The sequence below is a fragment of the Haliaeetus leucocephalus genome, unplaced genomic scaffold, assembly GCF_000737465.1.
Source record: "Haliaeetus leucocephalus isolate CR32 unplaced genomic scaffold, Haliaeetus_leucocephalus-4.0 Scaffold184, whole genome shotgun sequence".
Lineage (NCBI taxonomy): Eukaryota > Metazoa > Chordata > Aves > Accipitriformes > Accipitridae > Haliaeetus > Haliaeetus leucocephalus.
This window is the reverse complement of record NW_010972620.1, coordinates 10,042,187-10,063,309: the sequence shown is the minus strand read 5'-3', so window position 1 is coordinate 10,063,309 and position 21,123 is coordinate 10,042,187. Positions and strand designations below refer to the sequence as shown.

The window sequence follows — 21,123 nt, the reverse complement described above, 5'->3', positions numbered from 1 at the left end:
TTTCTCCCCCCCCCCCCCCCCCCCCCCCCCCCCCCATCCCTGTCCCTGTCCCTTTCTTCTCAGCTCGCTAGCACGCGTGGTGCTCCCACCACCATAGGGATGACCTGGGCTGTCAAAGCTTCCTCAGGGCTGCAAGGAATAACATCATCAGGTAAACCTATGCTACCCACAACAAAAAAAAACAAAAAAAAAGGAAAAAAAGCTAAAAAAAACCCAAAAAACAAACAGAGGCCAAAGCAGACACTAAGTAAGACATATTAATGTACTAAAGACTTAATGAAGTTTGGGGGGGGGGGGATGGAGGGGAAAGTGCTTACTTTATTAGTTTATGGCCGATTAATGGGAACGGTCATTACAATGATGGAGATGGATTGCTCCTATCAAACACAACCACCAGGCCCTTTCGGAAGGTAGAGGGGTGCCGGTGTTAGCGCCTCGCTGCTCGGCTGGGGTTTGGGAAGCAGGGTGCTGGGGAGCGAGAGGAAGGTGGGCTCAGGGTGGGCAGGGGGCTGAGAGGATGCCGGGGGGGGTTCAAAGATGCCATGAGCTGAAGACTGAATGAATGGGGGGTTCAGATGGTGGGACTGAGGGATCAGTGCTTTGGAGGAGGAATCTTGCAGAGGAGAGGACCGAAAAGGGGGAAAGTGAGGAGGTGAAGGAGACTCCATACCAGCAGGCACCCTGGAGGCGATCTCAGGGCCCCAAAGGTGTGTTCAGCTTCCAGGTCCAGAGGGACAGCATTTCAGGTGCATTACTATCCAGCTCCCAGCCAAGGAGAGCACAGGACGGACAGACAGAGTGGCCAGGAACTTGGGATCTCAGCTCCATGGGTGGTAAGCAGCTCTCACCCCCTGCCCCTCCTGGGCTCTGCGCTGAGACCCCCAAGCGGGGTCTGCAGGACCAGGTGCTGGCCAGGATGTGAAAGTCACTTTGGTTCACTCCAGAACACAGTTAAATACCTGCTCACAGCCCAGGTGCCCTGTGGCGATGACCCAGAGGTCCCCAGACAACTCATAATAATCAGAATTATCCAATAACTCTCCAGCCGCTAATTGGTAGTTACCCTTTAGCTCCCTGGGGCAGGGCAGTAATTCTCATCCCCATGAGCCATGCTACAAGGGCCATTTACTAGGGCCAGGGGAATAAATGCAGCAGGGAAACACTCACACTTGCATCCGCTCAACAGCCTTTGATTCCTCCTGTACAGTGTTTGCAGCCCCTTTCATTCACCTCACACCAAAATTTACACCAACCATGGAGCATAATTTACTATTTTTTCCTTTAATGGCCAGAATATTCTCACTGAAGACAGGAGCTGGGAGACAGGAGGGAACATCTTAGACATTTGTGCAAACTTCGCTATTTGTCTGGAAAGCTAAGGTCTGTTGAGCTTCGTATATGGGGGAAAGGGACAGAGGGCGACATGTCTCTTGTCTTTTTCTTGGATGCCAGGGTCCCAGGGCACAGCCAGGACCTGCTCTGGCAGCCTCCTGACCCATCTGCCCTGGCACCAGGTAGCAGAGGTGGAAGTGCATCTGCCAAACCCTTGGAAGAAGCAAACGTGCACCCAAAGCAGCTGCCTTCCCTGTGCAGCCTCATCCGTGGCTGTTCCAGCTGATGTTATACCCGAGCTCTGCCCCAGCCTGGGGCACCAGCCATCCCTTCACCCACTCCCCATCGCTCTGCTTTCACAGACCGTGGCCTTTCTCTGTAAGGTTGGGACCAGCTTATTGAAGACAGTGGTTTGTGGGCTCGCAGAGCAGTGGGAGATTGGTTTTGCCCAGCAAGCTTACTGTACAATTAACCCTCAGGAGCAATGCAAGGCTCTGATGGAGCAGAGCGGGGCCATGGGTTTCCATCCCTTCAGGTCCTCTCCCAGCCCAGCACCTCTCCATCTGCGTGTGTTACCTGGTGCTTCAGCCAGTTTCCCATCTGACTGCTCAACAAGCCTAGGATGACTGGATCTCCGAAGCTTAGTGGAGCAAGCCTAGCTTGCAATTGGGTGTTATGAAGAGATTGAGATTATCCAGGAGCTCATTTGCCATCCCCACCAGCGGTCAAGCTCAGTGGCGAGGGAAGGGCTCGTGGCCGCATGCCGGCATCAAGCAGTGCTGACACTCTCCAGCATCCACGCAGACTCGCAGCCTTTCATCATTCCCGAGTGATGAATAACCACCCTAATGAATGGAGGGAAATTGGATTAGTGCTGAACACCCATGTGCTTAAACAGTGCCTGATTAAACCCCCATCTGTGCAGGGAAAGGCCAAGCCTTGCTGCCGCTCAAAAGCCAGGGAGCTGGCAGCACTTGTGCACGGCCTCATCTGCAGCCTGTTCGGACATTTCAGGTGTTCAGGAGCATTTTCCCACTCTACCACTGGCAAACTACCCCTTGAAGGCTGAGCTGGAAAGTTTGGAGCTGGTTTATTTCAGTCTGCTGCCCTGCTCCCAGTGGATGCTTTTGCAACTAGAAGAGGGAAGCTGTACGAGACTTCAGGTCATCTCTGGGCTTGCTACCAGGTCTCTGCCTCAGCTGGTAAAAATCAGTCTCATCCTCCATGCCTCAGTTTCCCCATTTCCAACTTATATGAGCAACAGCTTCTTACATGCAGAGACTGTCTCCCACTAGGAATTTGCCCCAAATTTTCCCTGTGCAGAAGCCACTTCTACCTTTCTTGATGGTTTTTCATAGACCCGTTAGAAACAGCCTGGGGACACTGATGGGGCTGCCAGCTCATAAAGACATGGGTGCCAGGACACAGAGTAAGAAGCCTCCCAGGACCAAGGCTGCAACTAAAGAATTCAAGTCTAGGAGAGATGCCAGGATCCTCTGCAGTTGCTTCTGAAATTACCCAGGCCAGGTCCTATCAGCCTGCCTCCATATACTGACAGCTGTAACTTGGGGTTGCTTAAAGCATCTCTATGACAAAAACACACAGAAAAGGATCCCAGTTTGCTCTGCAGACAACCAGAGCAGGCTAAGCCACCTCCTACCTTGGTGGATGGGCTTATTTCAGCCCCTCTCACTGCTAAAACAACTGGAAAACAAAATGGATCTTATTTTTAAGTGTTTTTTTCTTGGTTTGAACTCAGGTCCAGATTCACATTTTGCCTTTCTCAGTTTCACGAGCCAGGCCTTCAGCACTTGGTGATTCCTTCTCACGAAGTGACCAGGGGCCCTCATGCTCATTTCGATAAGCTCAGTCCACCAGACCCTACAAGGCATTCCCTCTGGGCCCAAAATCCCATCGTGGCTCTTCCCTGTGCCAGCTCCAGTGGCACCTCCATCATCCCACCCAGAAGATTGTGCTGACCTGCTGACCCTCTGCCCCTCCATCCTGGGAAGCTCACAGCCCTTGGATGGCTGTCCCTTGCTGCAGACCCTGGGGACAGCAGTGGGACCTGATGCTGGGCTCCTGCCCGCTGACAGTCCTGGCTGCTTGGGACCATTTTTGGGGAGGAACAGCTGCTGCAACCCATCTCATGGACAAACAACATGCCAGTGCTATCCCAAAGACACACCCCAAGGAGTCCTTTCCACTCCCCTCCCCAGACACAGGACCTTCCATGTCCAGGGCACTGCAGAACACTGCACAACAGTACATCCCACACAAGGATCTGGCCCTACACCCGGTCCCCATCTTTGGCCAGTGCTGCCCCATCCTTCCCCAGCTTCCACACTCCCACGTGGCAGACCAGGAGTTTGATACATCACCAGTCTGAGCGTGAGCCACTTTGGATCAGCACTACCCAGGGTTTGGCTGCCAAGTACTTTTGGCATTGATTTTCTCTCACACTTGTACAAGATGAGGCTGCAACATCTGCTGAACGGGCATCGGCATGTACTGAAACACAGTCACTGCTCTGATTGACGGCCCAACAATCCTGCAGAAGAACCGAGGAGCAGACAACCAAGCCAGACACCAACTCCTGGGTGGCTTTTCCCAGTTTCCATGCAGGGTCAGGCTGTGTTTGTCCCCGGGCTCCACTGGGTTCACAAGAATGACTGTTGCCTTTTCATCTCATGGAGCTTGGCCACTAATGCTGCTTTAATTGCTGGGCTCCTTTGCTACCAGGTCCCGAGCAGGCAGTTGTGTAGCTGACTTTGTCAGCTGTGTAGCGTCATTGCTGTCCCAGCCTTGCTGGGAGGCGGCTGTGGGGTCACTCCACCCCAAGGGTGCCAGAACAGGGACCCCACAGGCATCCAGGGCAGAGGGCTGCAGGGACCCAGGGGGATGTTCAGCACCGTCCCTTGCCAAGATGGCATTACGGTCCAGCACAGCATCACAAGGGAGCCCAAAAGTCCCCAGCCCCACTTCATGTCTTCATCGAGGAAACTTTCCGATTCAGGACAAGGTTGCCACCAAGGGTCTGTCACAGGTAACGGGAGCTCAGGCTCCAGAACACCCGGGCTCCTGCCCTAGACCTCAGACACATCCAGGCAGCTCACCCTGGGGCTGGGACTACCCATCCCAGACCACCCTGTCAGCTCTGCTCCTGCATACCTGTACTCCACCTCCACCAGAAACAACTTCAATCACTAAATCTAACCCCCCCTGCAAGGACTGCTCCATGAAAACCCCAACTCAGCCTGCCTGCAAACACCCCAAATGAGCTTTGTCCCCCAGCTCTGCAAGCAAGGGTGGTGGGGAGCCCTTGGTAATGCACCCAGCAGGGAAGTGCTGCAGGTGCCAGCAGCTCTTCAACCATAATGAAAGTCTCAGGTATCCCAGCCCAGCCAAATCACCTCCTACAGACGCAGCACGGCGCTGGAGTAGCAATAAAAGTGTCAGGGACGTCTCCTCGTGCATCACCAGACTGCAGCATTTTGGGAGCGGCCTGCACAGAGGTTAATTATTACTTCCCTCTCTTCCCCTCTCGCTCCCAGTTTAAGATGGATCTGACTGTCAGGAGGGGTGACAGATGAAGACAAAGCACAGGTACGGCTCCCATGAACTCTGCGCCCGCCTGTATCATCCTAGAGCAGCTGGGAGTGCATGGAGCAGAGCCGGGGGGAGACAGAGGAGGGGGGAGAGTTGAGAAAGCAGCAACCCTACCAGTGCTGGAACAGATCTGCTGTGGAGGACGTGGGGTTGCTGGACTGGGAGAAGAGATATTACAGCTCCTTTCACCCAAATCTTATGGGAGAATGTTTTGTTTCTTCCTTGCCTCTTCGCGCAGCTTAAGGACTTCACATAAGATTGGCAGAGACCTTTCCCCAAACATCAGTGAGAGCATGAGAAAGAGCACATGATCAGATGCCTTCTGCTCCATGGAGTTCCCATCACTGCAAGCACAAACATATTTGAGTCTCTCCCCCTTGAGATTTAATGTAAGAAAATCTGGGATCAGGGTCCAGCTCTGCTACCATCACAGGTTTCTGAAGTCCCATTCCATAAAGCAGCCTCTGGTTGGAACAACACTCAAGTCTTTTGGGTGGAAGAAGGCTTGGAGGCACTGTTGTGAGCAGTCCCCAGCAGGCAGACAGCTCTGAGCATCCCTCCTCCATGTGCAGTGACAGGTGACTTGTTCTTCACTTTCCTCCCTGGCCAGTGGCTTTACTGCTAACATAATAATTGCCATTAAAACCTTGCTTCAACCACTGGAGGTGGAAGAGACGACTATGATCTTTCTCTCTGTTTCCCAGGACACGTCCCTCTCTCCAGAGAAGCTTTCAGATTTGCTGGCATGTTTTGACCACCTTTGTCCTCCCAGTGACCAGACCCACTGCCAAGGAGGCACCCAGCCCCGCTGTCACCAGCGGGGACAGGACACAGCTGCCTTCAAAGTAGCTCCTCTCAATTTTCCAGCCAGATGGGGAAAATCAGTTCCTATACAGCAGACAGGAACATGTCAGGCTCTCCCAGGAAAAGCCAGCTGCTTTGTCTCCCAGGCAGTTTTTTAGTAGTTAAGGGATGCTGTGACAGGGGAGCGCATGCCCCGCTGTTGCTGGTTTTCCCCGCTGCCCCCACACAGGAATTCCCCAGGCGTCGGGAGCAGGGGCCAGCCTTTTCTGCTCCAGGAGGGTTTGGAGGGGTTTGTCAGGAAGATGGATTCATGCCCCTTCCCCTGGTTCTCCCCACAATCTGGTTTAGCTCTCACCCATGTGGAGGGGGTGCCAAAGCAGCACTCAGCATCTGGCTTCAGGGGGGCTGCAGGCTGGGAACTACAAGCCTGGGAGATGGGCTGGCTCCTCAGGGCAGAGTAGCACCCAGGTCTCCATCTCCTGCCTCCCCCTTTCCCATGAGCACAGACACTGCAGCCAGTTCAGAGGGGTAGAGCCACCCCCAGGCACCCAGGATAGGAAATTACCCTCATTCCCATTCCCAAAAGGGTTTGGATTTTATCCCATGCCATGAGCTGAGGGATGAGAAATGCCAGCGCTGGCAGTTTTCATCCGCATGGAAAGGCTTTCATGGATGACCCCAATGGGAAGGTCTGCCTCAAGCCGTTCCCAAATGGTGACTTTCCTTTCCAGGCTTTCCGGCTGTTTCAGCCTTGTTTGATGCCATTTAGCTGCAGTTGCTGAAGGAAACATCACTTCAAATTAAACCAAAGGGGAGCACTTCAGCTGGACAACTTTGAAGTAGGAGGTTTTGATAAAAGCCTGTATTTCCTCCCACTCTTGATCTTTTTTTCTTTCCCCTTTCCAAATGGTGAGCTTTGGCATGGCTGCTCCCACACAGCCAAGGGAAAAGCTGCAACTCTCCCCCAGGGGCCTCTCCCCTAGGACAATGGGCTCAGCACCAGCAGCTGAACCCAAGTTCAGTCCCTCCATATCACCCAACAGATTTAAAGCAAAGCCACCCAGAGGTCCTTTCTCCCTCCATGTGCAGCCTGAACAGGCCAGCTCCCTGCTACTGGGATGGTACAGAGCCCAGAAGATATTTCCAAGGACTTAAGTTCCTAGAGGAGAGTAGCAGCACAGTTATCCTAACCCACTGCCAGCCTGCCCCATGGCTTATACACTGAGGTTACTAGATTGCAACCAGGGTAGGATGGCCTCTTCAGAGCCAGAAGCGTTCTGCCACATTTATGCCATGATAATAAATTAGAAGGTACTTTTAAATGGCCATTTAGTTACCCCCCTGTCTTCCAGGCAGCTCCCATGCCTCCAGGAGGCTCCCATCTTCCTCGCTGCTTTCCCAAGCCCTTTCAAACCGAAGGGCTCAGCCCTGCACAGGTTGGGCCATCAGTGCACCGAACAAGCCAGGGCTCTGCCCAGTCCCTGGCAAGCCCCCAGTATTGTCCTTGGATAGAGGCTCATCTCCCACCTTCTCCTCGCCAGCCCTCCTGGAGGGCAGCGGGAGCACCAGGGACACAGGCAGCACGTGTGCCTGCCGGGAAGGACATACAGGGAAGGCTGAAGAGCTCAGAGCACATCCCTCCCCATGCGACAGCTAAACGAGCCGAGACAATTAAATGTGCCATTTGATGGCTGCCTGGCAGAGCCGGAGCCTCTCTCTCTTTTAATAAAAGGCCTCTTTCCCGAAGTCGCTCAGGCTGCAGCTTGTGAAGTGCGAGAGCCCTTCACATTTAATTAAACAGCCCATCCAAGCCTGCCTCATGTCGGCAGAGCTTGCTGTGCTGCCAGAGATGCCCTGGCACCTTGCTCACACTGCAGCCCTCGCTGGGTGAAACGCCCCTATGTGGGCTGCTTGGACACCTCCCCCCTTCCATGTGGACCCCCAGCACAGGCAGAGCCAAGCCCCAGCTTGCCTGGACTGCACAATGCCACCCCAAACCAGGATGCCATGCTCTCAGATATCAGTGTTCAGAGGGTACTTAGACCCTGCAGAGCTGCCATCCCCTGCAATGTGAGCCCTGCTCTCCAGAGGAGTTGAGACCCAGAAGCTCATTACATGCATACTACAGAAATGAGGTTCCTCCGGAGGTCTCCAGGGTATGAGACAGACAGGGATAGGAGACCTCTTCAGCGGGTCCAGCCCCACGGTGGACCATACCTCTCCTCCACACCTCTGACCTGCAGCTACAGAGGCCACCCTGCAGCCCGGACGCCACGGCCATGGCCTCCCCAAGCCCTGCACACAGTCAGCACCGGCTTCCGCCTGTCGCCAGCTCTGGTCCTCATCAGCCGAGGAGGGGAAATGCCCTGCTCTTGCCCAGGGCAGATAAGAGAGATGGATAAGGGTGGGGGCAGAGGGGAGGCCAGCATTTGGGTAGCTTGGCTGGCTTTTTCAGAGAGCACTTGCTTTGCTGAGACCTGCAGCTTAACCCTTCCTTCCCCAAGGCCACAGCAAGCTGGCGGTGAGAGAGCTGGAGTTTGGGGTGACTTCTGAGGACACCATCCTAATGTGCTCGCTGCTTTTGGCCCTCTCTCCATGTTTAAAAGTGAGCCCTGTTGAGCTGGAATCAGCAGCACTCATTTCTGGCTCCTCCATCCTTGGGCAGGACAGGTAGCATCCTCCCTCCCAAAATGCTTGCAGGGGAATTGCCACTCCCATCCTGCAACTGCAGCAGCCCAGTGACTGATGGTTTATTTTCTACAGACATGGGGGCTTCAATCCGCTGGCTGCAGCTATACTTGCAGGACACACCGGACCAGAGCCCCAAGAACCTCTTGGTCCTACTGACCCCAGCCAAGATGCAACAACAGATTCCCCACCCCCACCCCCCCAATTTTTCCTCCCTACCTGAGCTCTCCTGGCAGGGAAGGAGCGGCTCCAGCATACATCCTGGAGAGGTGCTGAATAGCCGCCCCAGCCCTCCACCACACACAGTAACATGTGGCTGCAAAGCAGGAAGGTGGATGGGAATGGGAGATGCGAGTCTCCCACTGCTTCTGCGTCTCCTCCCAGCTGTGGATGGGAGAGGGAAGTTATTAAAGGGGAGGGCTTAGACTGTGCTTTGGATGTGGACATCCAGCCAGGTGAATTTTGGGGTTGTCACTAGTAGCCCAATGTTGCTGTCCCATGCTCCCCTCCTGCATTCCCAAGCCAGCTGAGCCCACGCAGCCAGGGAGGCTGCTGATGGGTCCGAGCACTCTGCAACCCACCAGGGCTCAGGGGCTGCTCTGCAGAGACCCCATCACTCACACTTTCAGGCCTGCCAAGCCAAAGGCACAGTAATTGCAAGCCAGATACCCCCCCACTTCCGAAACAGTGTGCTCCAACAGGGACCAGGCACAGGGGCTCCCATTTCCTCCTGCCTCCGGCTGTTACGGAGAAGAGAAGTGACAGAGAGCAGCCCCGGGGCAGAGAGGGCTGCGAGGAGAGACAGCAACCAGCGCTCCGATAAGGCAGGTCCCTGCTGAGCACCTCCTTGCTTCCAAGATAACCCGCCCCAGACGCTCTCTGAAGGGTACCTGTGCTCTCTGCAGGTTGTGCCCCAGCATGGGTTATTTGTCTGCTCCAGCTCATCCCCCTCTTCCCATGGGGTCAGACCCCAATCCCACACTCCAGCCCCACACATAGGGGAAAGCCCAGCCTAAGGGGAGCTGTGCTGGGCACAGGGAGCAGAACCAGGACATCAGATGAGCACGAGCCAAGATATAACCAGGACCATCTCCACACCATCCCCACATACCACCAAGAGCAGGTCTTTCCCCCAGCTGACCATGGGTAAAGCTCAAAAAAGCTATCTGTGTTGCAAGGAGACTCCACTCTATGTGGAGAGCTGGGGGGCCCTCCAGCCCTCCTTGGGCTGGTGCCACTCTTGATGGCCCTGCACAGGGATCGTCACCTCAAGGGGACAGTCAAACACCATGTCCCTTCACTGGATCCAGGTTCAACATCCCACTGGCAGCCTTAGTAGCGGACACACACAGAGTCACATCAGCAGCCCTTGGGCTTTTAAAGCCAGAGGTAGTGGAGCTTTCAGCAAATACAGCTGAGAAAAAAAGCAGTATCAAGTTAAAGCCTTTTACAGGCTCCACCAGGCATCGGTGCTGGCAGAAGCCGGAGGGTGTTACGCAGCATCAATCCCAGCATGAACCCTCTGCTGTCAACACCAGCTAAAGAGCCTGCAAAAGTTGCCCCATGCACAGCCCTGCAAGCCCTTCAGCCAAGCTGGAGGACAGAGGCTGCCTGCGTGGCTTTATCTGGCTGGAAAGCCCTCCTTAAGATAGGAGGCTGCTCACACTGCTGGAAGGAGCTGCAGGTGCCCTGGAGTCCCTGGTTCAGCTCCAGGCTGTCATTTGGCTGGACTGGGACAAAGCCCCACATCTCCCACAGCCTTGGTGGGGAAGGGACTCTCTGCGGTCTAATATAGCACAAGCAAATCTTGCATCCAGGGAACTGCCTCTCCTTGAGGCCATTCCCCCAAGCCAGAGCACGGGGCAGTCATACAAACCCCATTTCCATGAGGAATCAGCAAGGGCAGTCCTTGCACCACTTCTGACCTCTCTTCCAGCTGCTGTGCTGGTCTCTGCAGGAGTGAGTACCAGGGTTTGTGAGGACCCTTCCCAAACAGAAAGAGTGCTGCTAGGATGCAAGACCAAGGAGAGGAGGCAAAAAAGCCACATCCCTGGGGGAAGTGTCAGCATTCAAGTGCCCAGGGAAGCCCACAGCAGGAACAGTGAGAAAGCAGTGCCCAGCTCTGCTAGGTGATGAGTGTGGAATGCTGGCACCTCCTTCACCCCTCATCTGTGTACAGAGGTGCCTCTAGATGTAGCTGGACCAGCTACCTCACACCTAGCTCCATCGCTCAGCTGAGCCACCTTCCCAAAGAGCTCCTGCTTTTCACCAGCCCTTGAGCAGATCCATGGCTCGAAGGGACAGCCATGCAGCCCGGTGGGCAGCACACATGCTCACCGCAGCGCCAGCCACAAGCTCCTGTCCCCCACACCTTGCAGCACCTCACTTCACAGCCACACTGTCCCCAGGAGACTCAGCTACCCCCTCTGCCTGCTTTTATAGGCAGCCCCAGGGACGGCGTGGATGGAGCAGGGCAGGGCTCCAGGTGGAGCTGAGTTAGGAAGAGATGTGGGTGAGAAAGTCTTGGGAGAGAAGGACTAAAACCAAGGCTTTAATCTGCCCTTACAAGCAAGCTGTGATGCCAGGGCAGAGCTCTGCCAAAGCAGAGTGCAGGCAGTAAACAGTGTTTCGTGCCTTACCTCCATTTGTGTAATAATCCCCGTTTCCCCCTGGTCTCGCTCACATCTCCACGCCCTGCCCGGGGTCCCTATGGTCCCAGCTTGGGGGTACATGGCAAAGCAAACCCAGCTCTGCGTGCCCCTGCGGCCAGCTTGGCCAGCCTCTCCCCACAGCTAGCACCCTGCCACTTGCTGTGACTGATACAAGGAACCTGGTGCTTTTATTAAACTCTTCGTTTCCTGTTTTAAGCTTAATAATAAATTGCATGTCACATTATGGCTGTGTTTATTAAAACCCATTGGCATGGGCTCTGCTCTGCAGCGGCATTTGAATTATTGAAAGCAACCCCCCATGGAGACCTATTTGCTGCAAACGCAGGAGGATTTATTTCCATTTTGTTTATCAGATGGCGTAAGTGCTGGGTGGAGGCAGGGAAGCGGTCTTGCTCTTTTTATTTTCTCCCTGAGCCAGCACAGCAGGGTGAAGAGGTGCCGTGCAGAGGGCACAAGGGAAAATGCCACCGCCCCCAGAGATGGGGACAGGTTGGGGACAGAAGGCCCCGGGTGTAGCTGGCCGTTCTGCTCTGGTTGTGTCTCTGGCTCTGGTTGAGTTACCCATACCTGGTTGCTCTGTGCCTCAGTTTACCCGTTAGCAGAGTGAGGTTACAGCGCTGCAAATTTCCATCCAGGCATGACCAGCATTCAGGACAGACTGGCCGAGACCCCTGCCAGAAGCCATCAATCTCCCATGGTATATACCCACGGTGCGGGGGGGACCGGCAAGGTGGCCATGAGGGGTTTTGACCCTTTTTCAGCCCCAGTTAAAGCACACACCCAGACACAGCGGGTGAACATCTCCAAGCTCTGCCTCATCCCAGCTGTGCCTGCCGCAGCCACCCAAAGATGGTGTCAAGAGGATGCTCTGGCTCCTGTGATCATCCCGAGGGACAGTTTAGCACCAATGTCCCTTGGGATGGCATCGCCCCTCCCAACAAGGCAGAGCTGCTGCCAGGGGCAGGGGGAGGGCATGGAGCAGGCAGGGCTGGATTTGGGGGGGTCGGGATGCTCCAGTGGTGCCCAAGACCCTGCGTGCCTTCGCCAGCCGCCCAGCACAGTGGCAGGGCTCGGCGTGGCCGGTGGCTTTGCCAGGAGATGGCACTGTTTAGCGGCTAATCACGCCGGTGGCCCAAATCTGGACTGGGATGGAGGTGCAGTTGTACCTCCTGCCCAAGCCCAGGCCGGGGGCAAGTCCCGGCACCCCCGAGGGCAAGGAAGGACAGGGACAGCATGTTTTCGCTGCTGGATCGTATTTACCTGCCAAACCTGGTGGGGTTTCCCTGCAGACCGCAAAATCCTGTGGCTTGGCAGCTGCTGAAGGTGCCTGCTGCCAGGCAAGCTCTGGGCAGCACTGGGGGGTGCAAGGATGAGGCAGACACCGGTGGTGTCAGGTCAGCTGCTGGGGGGAGCAGGACACCCTGGTGTCATCTCTGGGTCAGCTGCCAACCGTCCCAGTGGCGTCCTGCCCCATGGTGGTCGCTGGAGTGGTCTGGGGATCTGGATGGTGCCCCCGCACCGAAGGCTGGAGCGGTGGGAAGAGCCGAGGTCCCGCCAGCAGCCTGCAGCAGGGCCTGGGTGCGACACACACCTCAGGTTTGGGGCAGAAAACAGCTGCTTTGGAGGCTGGGGGGGTTGTTTTACCTGAATTCCACCCCCCCCAGCACCCAGAGCTGTGAGTACACAATGGGGGTGGCCAAAATGCTTGATGGTGGCAGGGCAGTGCCAGCCCTGTTGTGTGTCCCCCCTGGGGTCTGAGGTCCAGTGAGTTTTTAACCACCATTTTTGGCTCTGTTAGCATGCATCTTCAGGGTCTTTTGGGTGCTGGCAGGACAAGCCCCCCTTTCTTTGTCCCCAGCCTTGCAGTGTCCTCCTGTGCCCGGGGAGGTACCGGCACCCTGCTCACCCTGGGCGGCCGGGAGGTGCCGGGGACAGTGCGTGCCCAGGGCCGGCGGCCACGTTAGCGCTTCCCAGTCCAGCTGACCCCGTCCCTGACGTCAGCCCAACATCTGGGCCGAGCTGCTGCTCTGAGCGCAGGCAGCTGGGCTGGCAGGAGCCGCTTGGGCCCCTCCATCCCCACTGTCCCTGGAAAACAACCACCCCAAAAATTGGCCAGCAAAGGGATTTGGTGCTGCATGCCATGGGGGCACTCTCTCTGTCCCCATACTGACACCAGGTTTGGCCAGGTCCCTGGGACCAGGGCTGAGGAGAGCATCTGCAGAGCCTGGGGAGACCCTCTCCCTGGGGCAGGGGCTGTGGGAAGCATCCGAGCAGCAGAGCTGACCAAACATTTTTAGAGCCAACAAATAACCTCAATTAAGCACTGTGGCAGTGACCGATTCCAGCCATGCAGCGATATTGGCTCCTTTAATTTTTAAGAGGCTGGAAATGGCAAGACTGGGAGCTGGAGCAGGGGGACACCAGCCCCCTTAGTGCCCCCGGGGCCGCTCTGCTGCCCCTCATTTTGGGGGGGGAGTGGAGCCACAACACTGGCCAAGCTGCTAGCCTGCAACTCAGACAGCACTCTCCTGCACTGGGATCTGAGGAAACTGGGAGACACAGCCCCCAGTTTGTTTAATTTTGGCCAAGGGCTCTTGCTCAAGTTCCCCCCTCTTTCAACCACCACAACCCTGCTGCCTTCCCTGCAGGGCAGGAGCAGGAGCTGACAGCATTCCCTGCTAGGTACCCATGGCATATCACAGGGACCAGGTGCGGAGATGAAGGGGGCAAGGACTGAGATCAAAACACGGATGCCCACCTGTGCCCTGGCAGGTCATCGCCCCGCAGAGCACACGGAGAGCTAGGGACAGGGCTCCAACCCATCTGATCCCCCCAGCCAGCCCAGCGCTGCACCCACACTTGGCACGACCTGGATTCATGCCGACGTGGGCAGGGCGGGCAGGGGGGGCCTGGCCCTGGGGAGGGTTGGCATGGCAGCCCTGGCTGGTGGCCAGCCCCAGGCACCGGCAGGGAGCCCAGCAAGCAGCTCTCCTCACCTGCTGAAGCTCTGGGACGCTCTCAGGTTTCCCCGTGGCAGCCTCAGCCTGAGTTCGGCAGCCCAGTTCCACCAGCCGATTTGTATACAAAACAGGGAGGGGATCAGGTTGGGTGAAAACACCCTGGCTCCTCTGAAAGCAGGTTTTGCCCCCCAAAAAAGGAAAATAAAAGCCAATGGCACGTTTCTGTCCCTGGTCCCTCCTGAACACACTCTGATGTAGCAGTCCCAGGAGGATGCTATTACACTGTTAGATGGAAGGAGAAACTGAGGCACAGGCCCCAGCTGAGAAGGGGTTTAGTGCCAAAGAGGACAGGCAGCCCAGCAGGCGGGCAGGCAGGCAGGGTGACAGTGGTGCTGGCTGTGCCCCATCAGACTGCGATGCAGGGGCCAGGGTTGGCCCAGCCTCACCAGCTACAGAAATTTTGCTCCACTGCCAACTCCAGACAAATCCCTTTTATTTGCTTGTTCAGGTTTCGATGCCGTAATTGCATCATCTGAGCCAGCTCTCGAGAAAAAGAAGAAGAGAAAAAAGAAAACAAGGGAAGGAGAGCAGTGTGGCGCCCAAGCCGCCAGCCTCGTCTCATCCTGGCTGCTCCTGCCTGGGGACTGGCCAACTCCTTACTCCTGGGTTCTGGCTCCCTGCCGCAGCTCCAGACCTCCCTGGAGCTGGGACCAAGTAACCAGGAGCAGTTTGGTCCATGGGGATGTTTTAAGTCCCAGAAATCCTGTAAATGTTGCTGGTTTGGGGGGGGGCAAAGCAGTCCTTGACTGTGAGCTCAGCCCCAGGATGCCCGTGGGAAAGGGTCCTGCCAGCCCTCTCCAGGCATGGGGCAACACAGCACGTCTCTGGGCTTCCTTCCCACACTCCCCCAAAATGACAGTTTGCTCTAAATCACCAGCTTTGAGAGGCAGGTGGGTTTGTTTTTTAAAAATGGAGCATTTCCAGTGGAAACAGGAGCTGGTCTGCTGGGGGCCCCCATCCCTATGTGGGATGTGAGGGGCAGGACCCACTCCAGGACTAGCTGTAAGCACCGGGATGGGCAGGAGGGCTCCTCGACCCAAGCACTCCCACAATGGACAAGGTAGCATCCACAGTGTTTGCACCCTCCCTCACCCCCAGAATAATCCTTGTGGATGCAGGACAGTCAACTGGTCTGTATAGGCTTTGACCTATGTGTATATTTTAACTAATGTTAACTGAAATGGCAAAGTAAAGAGCTGTGTGGAAGGGAAAGCACAAAGTCGGTCCAAAAAGGACAAAGTGTTTCTGACCACATGGGCGGTTGGGCCGGAGAAAAGACAGCACTCTAAACCACAAGTGTCTGGTTTCCTCAAATCACTGCTTTTCTGGTTAAAAACAAAATGTAAGAGAAGGATGTTTTGGCAGCAGGTTCCCTGGGTCCTGGGGAGAAGCCTGGCTGTCCCTGTGCTCAGGGGATGCAAATCCCCCAAGGGTGGTGAGGCACTGGAACAGGTTGCACAGAGAGGTTGCGGATGCCCCATCCCTGGAAGTGTTCAAGGCCAGGTTGGATGGGGCTTTGAGCAGCCTGGTCTGGTGGAAGGTGTCCCTGCCCATGGCAGGGTGGGTTGGAACTAGATGATCTTTAAGGTCCCTTCCAACCCAAACCATTCTATGATTCTATGATCAGCCCCAGGGGTAATGCACTGGGTGTCACAGCCAGGTTCCAGCCCTCTGCTCTGGCTTCCCCAAAATGCTTCGCACAGGGCAGAGATGCCCCTGCCCTGGTCTCCCTCTTCCGGGGGGACTGCCTCCAGCCCGAGCACCAAGTCCTCATCACACGTGGTGTGGCTGTCCCCGCAGCGTCCCACCTGCCACCGCATCCCTGCTCGGCCAGAGGACAGACCCATCCTGCCCCAGGCGGAGCCACCCCCAATCCCAGCCCTGTGCCACCAACCAGCCAGCGTCCCCTCCCCGAGCACCCCCCAGCAAAGGGATGTGTCACCCTGTCCCCCACCCCAAAAAAGAGGCTCTTGTGCCAAGACTGTTCAGAGAAGGAGTTTTGGGCTGGGGGGTGCTTTCTCCGGTGATGTCCCCAACCCCCGGGAACGGCCACCGTGGGCAAGGTGATCTCTGCAGCTGGACATCCCGTCTCCAGGCTAGTAATAGTCCTCCTCACTCTCCCCGTAGTCCTCGGGCGTTGTGCGGGGCTTCGGCGGGGAAAAGTCCGTCATGTTGAGCTGATCTGAAATGGCAGTGTGGGGACAATGTGACATTGCCGCCCCCAGTGCCTGTCCCCTTCCCCACCAGGACCAAAGCCAAACCGTGCACGGCAGCTTGCTGGGGCATCCCCAACACAGCCCTATACTCCAGCAGCTCCCACCATACCAGCGCACCCTGCCCAAACATCCCCTCTCTTGTCCCCATTAGAGCATGGGGACAAGGACGTGGTGCTTACCGGGCGTGAAGACAGTCAGGCTGGCTAACGCCACCACCTCCCCGACCCTGTTCCTGGCAAAGCAGCGGTAGGTGCCTTCATCCGTCACCCGCACACCCTGGATCTGGAGCCAGCCCGTCACTTCATATTTCTGGGGGCCACCTCTGAACTGGAGGAGGGGGGGGATTTCAGTTAGCGCTGGGGCCACGAAAGCCTGGAGTGGGGCTGGGATGGATGGGAAGGGGGACACAAGCCCAGGGAAACTCTTTGCTCCCCCCAGTAAGTACCGCTCTGGGGGCAGGTACAGACCCCCTGGCTGCAGGTCCCCCCTTTTCTGACTACCCATGGGAGGCGGGGGCAATGGGCACCTCCTTGCCCTCAGGAGGGCCTGGGACCCCTGCTTTGGGCAGGACCTTGCAGACGTGCCCAGACTCCCAGTTGTGCCCCAGTGCCACCGTGGTCCCCAAACAGCGGGAGGATGCTGGCGTTGGTGCTCTGCAGAGTGGCAGAAGCAAGGGAGCATCTGTGCCACGAGCATAGCTAGCTCGGGATGGCTCAGACGAGCCCTGAGTCGCCTGTTTCAGCAGGCAGCGAGGTCCCAGAATTGCTCTGGCGCCAGCCAGGCTATTTTCTGTTTGTCCCCAGCAAGAAATAATCTCTTCCTGACCCATCTGGGCTGCAGCTGTGTTTGCAGGCTGCTATTATGGTGCTGTGGCCAGGGGCAGAGGACAGCTGAGTCTCTTTCAGCCAGGCAGGGTAGCCCTGCTTGGGGTGAAGGTCCTCAGCCGGACCTTGCGACAGGCTACGGGGTGGCGCAAAGGGCAGAAAGATGGAAGGGGACCAGCGCATCACCTCGCAATGCTGCCAGCTCCCACCTGCTCCCCTGGCTCCCCCCATGCATCCCACCACAGTTTCCTCCCCACCGGTGCGTGGCTGCAGTGCACGGCTCCTGTGCCTCTGCCTACACCCTCTAATAGCTGGGTATGCCTGGCTGGGCACTATATTTGGGGCTGGCTGTGGGCAGGACGCTGACCCCTTGACCTGCCAGCTCTGGGAGGGGAGCCCTGCTCGGAGCAGCAGGCAGAAAAGGGCAGGGACTGCCTGACTGCTGATGGGACCAGAGGATAACCCATGCTGGAAGGCACCTCAGGAGGTCCTCTCTTCCAGCCCAGCCAGTGGGGCTGTGATTAAAGCCAGCAGGCAGAGAAAACTAAAGGCAGGGAGGTGGCAAACTCCCTGCTGCAGGACTCGGCAGATCTTATATGTTTTAAGTTCAAAAACTATGGGAGAAAACTGCAGAAGAGAGCTATGCTGATGGATCCTACCACTGAGACACCAGCCCTGGCTCAGCCAGTCCTCGTGATGTGTAGGGCCCAGTCACCCCTTCTCATCCCCAGGCAGCCAGGCTTAGCCACCCCCAGAGGATGACTACCCTCAGGTCTGGTTGCCCATGAGCTCTGGGAAGGGCTGGGTCACCCTAGGGCCATGTGCAACACCCTAGGCACACCACTCACCTGGACAGAGATGTGGGGGTCATCTCCAGGCAGCAGCATCTCCGTGCCATCCTTCCTCCACTCGATGGATGCCATGGGGTAGGCAAAAACCTCGCAGCCGAAGATGACATCCTGCCCAGTGATGTTCCATGTGTCATAGGGAGGAGAGGTGATCTGGGGCTCTGGGGAGGGGGCACAGGAGAGCAGGGTGGGCTCAGAAGAGGTCCCACCCTCAGCAGGTCCTGTGGGCTTTCCTGGGCTGGTCCCCTCCAGGGTGGAAGCATTTGGCTCACGTAGAGATGCTGGGACCCTTCCCATGCCCCTCTCCTCTCCTGCCCACGGCAGACCCTCACCTTGCCCCAGGACACAGTCCCTCCTTGCAGCTGGGACTAGGGGCTCCCTCCCCAGCCCCCCTGCCCCATGAGGGATTGCCAACCCTCCTGGCCTCGCTTTCCATGCCTGCGCAATGATGCTCAGGGACACACGAGCAGCCAGAACAGTTCAGTAACAGCAGGACTATAAAGCAAAGCTCTCCTGTGCAAATCAGAGCATGCTCCTCCTGTGGGGGAAAGGCCGAGGGGTACTCATCCAGCCCGAGGCTGGTGGGGATGGATGAGGTGGATGAGCTTCCAGTTGAATGAGGCCTCTCCTCTGGCACAGTGCTTGCACCAGCGATTAAGGGAGCCAGCAGGTCCCCGGTTGCTCTATGGAGCCAATACCTCCAGGTCCCACATCCCTTCCCTGGAGGGACGGAGTGAGGACTACCCTTCGTACCCATGCCTGCTCCAGGATCTGGCCCATAGCATGAGCCAGAGGCCAAGGGAAGGCCTCTACTTCAAAATATACCTGGGGGAAAAAACTGAAGGACATTATGATCTACAGAAAATAAAGGCAACCTTGATGCCCCTCATTCTGTGGTGACAGCACTGGGTGACCTATGCTGGACAGGGCAGGCTGGGGCTTGGCCTCTCCACCGCTGCCTGCCCCCCCAGCTGGGTTTTAAATGGGAGATGGAAATTGCACTGCCAAGTCAAACTGACCCAGGTTTCCATTTGCAGGAGGCAGCCACATTTCTCAGGAGCACTGGGCCAGCATGGACCCAGCGCTGTCGCCAAGAATTCGCTAACAAATCCCTGGAACTTCCCCATCTGCTCCAGCAGGATTTGCTGCTTCCCATAAACCCCGTTCCCACTTGGCAAAGCTGCTCCCAGACCTCTCCAGGCACTGGATCCACAGGAGCTGCCCTGGAGCAGCAGAGTGGGGGGACCAGGGGGGACCTGCCACTGTATGGAGCAGCCCCCAGCACTGCCATGTCCCTGTGGACATCATGCGTTTGCTGCCAGGTGAAACAGTTAAGCCAGACCCCCTTGCTTGTCCCTTCCTGAGAGGTACAAGCCTCCGTCCCGCTGCCCGCACAGCTGCTCCCAGGGCACTACCTGACTCGCAGGGACCCTCATGGGCCACGGTGAGGTTGGCATCAGGGTGGGCACGGGCGACCTCCAGGAACCTGCAGATCTGGGCATAGGTTTTGCCATCGGAGCCACAGAGGGCCAGGTGGGAGAGGCAGGCACACTGGGGCTCAGGCACCTCTCCGTGCCGCAGGTCCCCGGCATCCAGCCGGCACTCCAGGTGCTCCCCGCACTTGCCATAGAAGTGGTTGGTGTTGTCCAGGTCGCAGATCTGTCCCTCCAGGTTGGCACACTCCCAGCAGCAGTCACAGGCATCCCGCACCGTGCCAGCCAGGCACCCGCGTGGTGCCGGGCACTCCTCCGGCCGGCACTCGATGCAGCCCTCTCCTTCCTCCAGCAGCCGCTGCCAGCCCCGCTGGAGGTAGTCAGAGGTGCTGGGAAAAGCCTGGCCCAGCTGGAGCAAAGCCCAGTGCAAGGAGAGCAAGGAAAGCACGAGGCAAGAGGAGCTCAGGGTCTTGGCTTCAGACATCCTCACAGCAGCTCCTCTATCCTGGTCCCACCATCACTTGGACAGGGATCTCCGGCACTGCTCTGGCCTCCCTGGCTAGATCTGAGGAGCCATCCTGGCCTGTGAGGAGGGAGGATGTGTCTCAGCAGTGCAGGGAATGTCTCCCACCCCTCCGGCTCCCAGCTGGCTTGCCCTGAGCAGCAGCACTGCAGGATGTGTCCCAGCCCCTCAGCCACATTCTTCCCACCCTGGGGCTCCCTAACCAGCTCCTGCCCCGAGACACTGAGCATCCTCTGGTGGGATGGGGCTGCTGACCCCAGAACCACCAGGTTTCAACCTTCTTCCCTGGCAGCCCGGCAGGCAGAGCCCAGCCTGCTCTGACCCCACCATGGCCTGGGGAGCCACAGGGCTGGCAGGGGACCAGGCAGGCTGCTATACACCGTCATGGCTCAGCTGCTTTGTACCCTGCTCCTCACCTCCTCTCAGGAAGCCACTCTAAAGCCAGGCGCCCCATCCATTTCCCCATTGCTCTGCAAGAGTCACGAGCCCTTTTTTCCTCCCTCACCATCCAGACAAGCGCAGTGGAGCGGCTGATCCTGCAGACAAGGGGCTCTTTCCACGCTGGAGGCAGCCAGCTGAGAGGAGCCGAGCCAGGAGGATGCTCCCGGTCATGCCTGGCTTTTGTCCTCCTCCCCTCCCTGCACCATAACCCCTCTTTTTAGGCACCACCTGCCCGAGCAGGGGAAGAAACACCCCCCAAGAAAGGTTTGTGACCCCCTCAGTTATCACACAGGCAACTGAGGCTGAGCACAGGGGAACTCAGTGCACAAATGGGCAGTCAGTGGACTGGCAGCAGGCCCAGCGTGGTCAGCCTGTACCGGCACAGCAGGGTCCCTGTCCCCAAACCCCAGCCTGCATTACCCCCCTACCCTGGATAAGCAGAGCGGCTGATCTACGCCAGCTTCCCATCTCTGCTGGGAGGACACGTGGGGTCTCGGAGCCTTTCTCCAGAGGGGGTGATGATGAACCAAACCCCTTTGTGAACACCCCCCAGCCCCTGGTTACAGCCCAGCTGCCTTCCCCGAGATAGAGTGAAATTACGGTCCCCTGCCCCAAGGCCACCCAGCACGAGTGAGTGGGGCTGGGAAGGGGACCCAGGCGGCCGGGCTGCCCCCTCCCCTCCTGCTGGGAACGGCACCGAAGGTCAGGCTGCA

General features: G+C 57.2%; 1 protein-coding gene across 1 annotated transcript; it reads right to left on the bottom strand.

Annotated features, from left to right (window-relative positions):
• Positions 1–16,221: 16,221 nt before the first annotated feature.
• KAZALD1 (Kazal-type serine peptidase inhibitor domain 1) lies at positions 16,222–19,930 on the bottom strand. Its single transcript, XM_010564828.1, has 4 exons — positions 19,429–19,930; positions 18,014–18,174; positions 16,521–16,668; positions 16,222–16,307 (listed from the first exon to the last, which is right to left on the bottom strand). The coding sequence occupies exons 1-4, from the start codon at positions 19,928–19,930 to the stop codon at positions 16,222–16,224; spliced, it is 897 nt and encodes a 298-aa protein (XP_010563130.1).
• Between the last annotated feature and the right edge of the window lie 1,193 nt (positions 19,931–21,123).

Coding starts and splice junctions, on each gene's coding strand:
- KAZALD1 (XM_010564828.1), bottom strand. CDS start 19,930: ATGTCTGAAGCCAAGACCCTGAGCTCCTCTTGCCTCGTGCTTTCCTTG. Junction 16,669..18,013: donor ACCCCCACATCTCTGTCCAG/GTGAGTGGTGTG, acceptor CCCCTCCTCCAG/TTCAGAGGTGGCCCCCAGAA. Junction 16,308..16,520: donor CCTGACTGTCTTCACGCCCG/GTAAGCACCACG, acceptor CTGCCATTTCAG/ATCAGCTCAACATGACGGAC.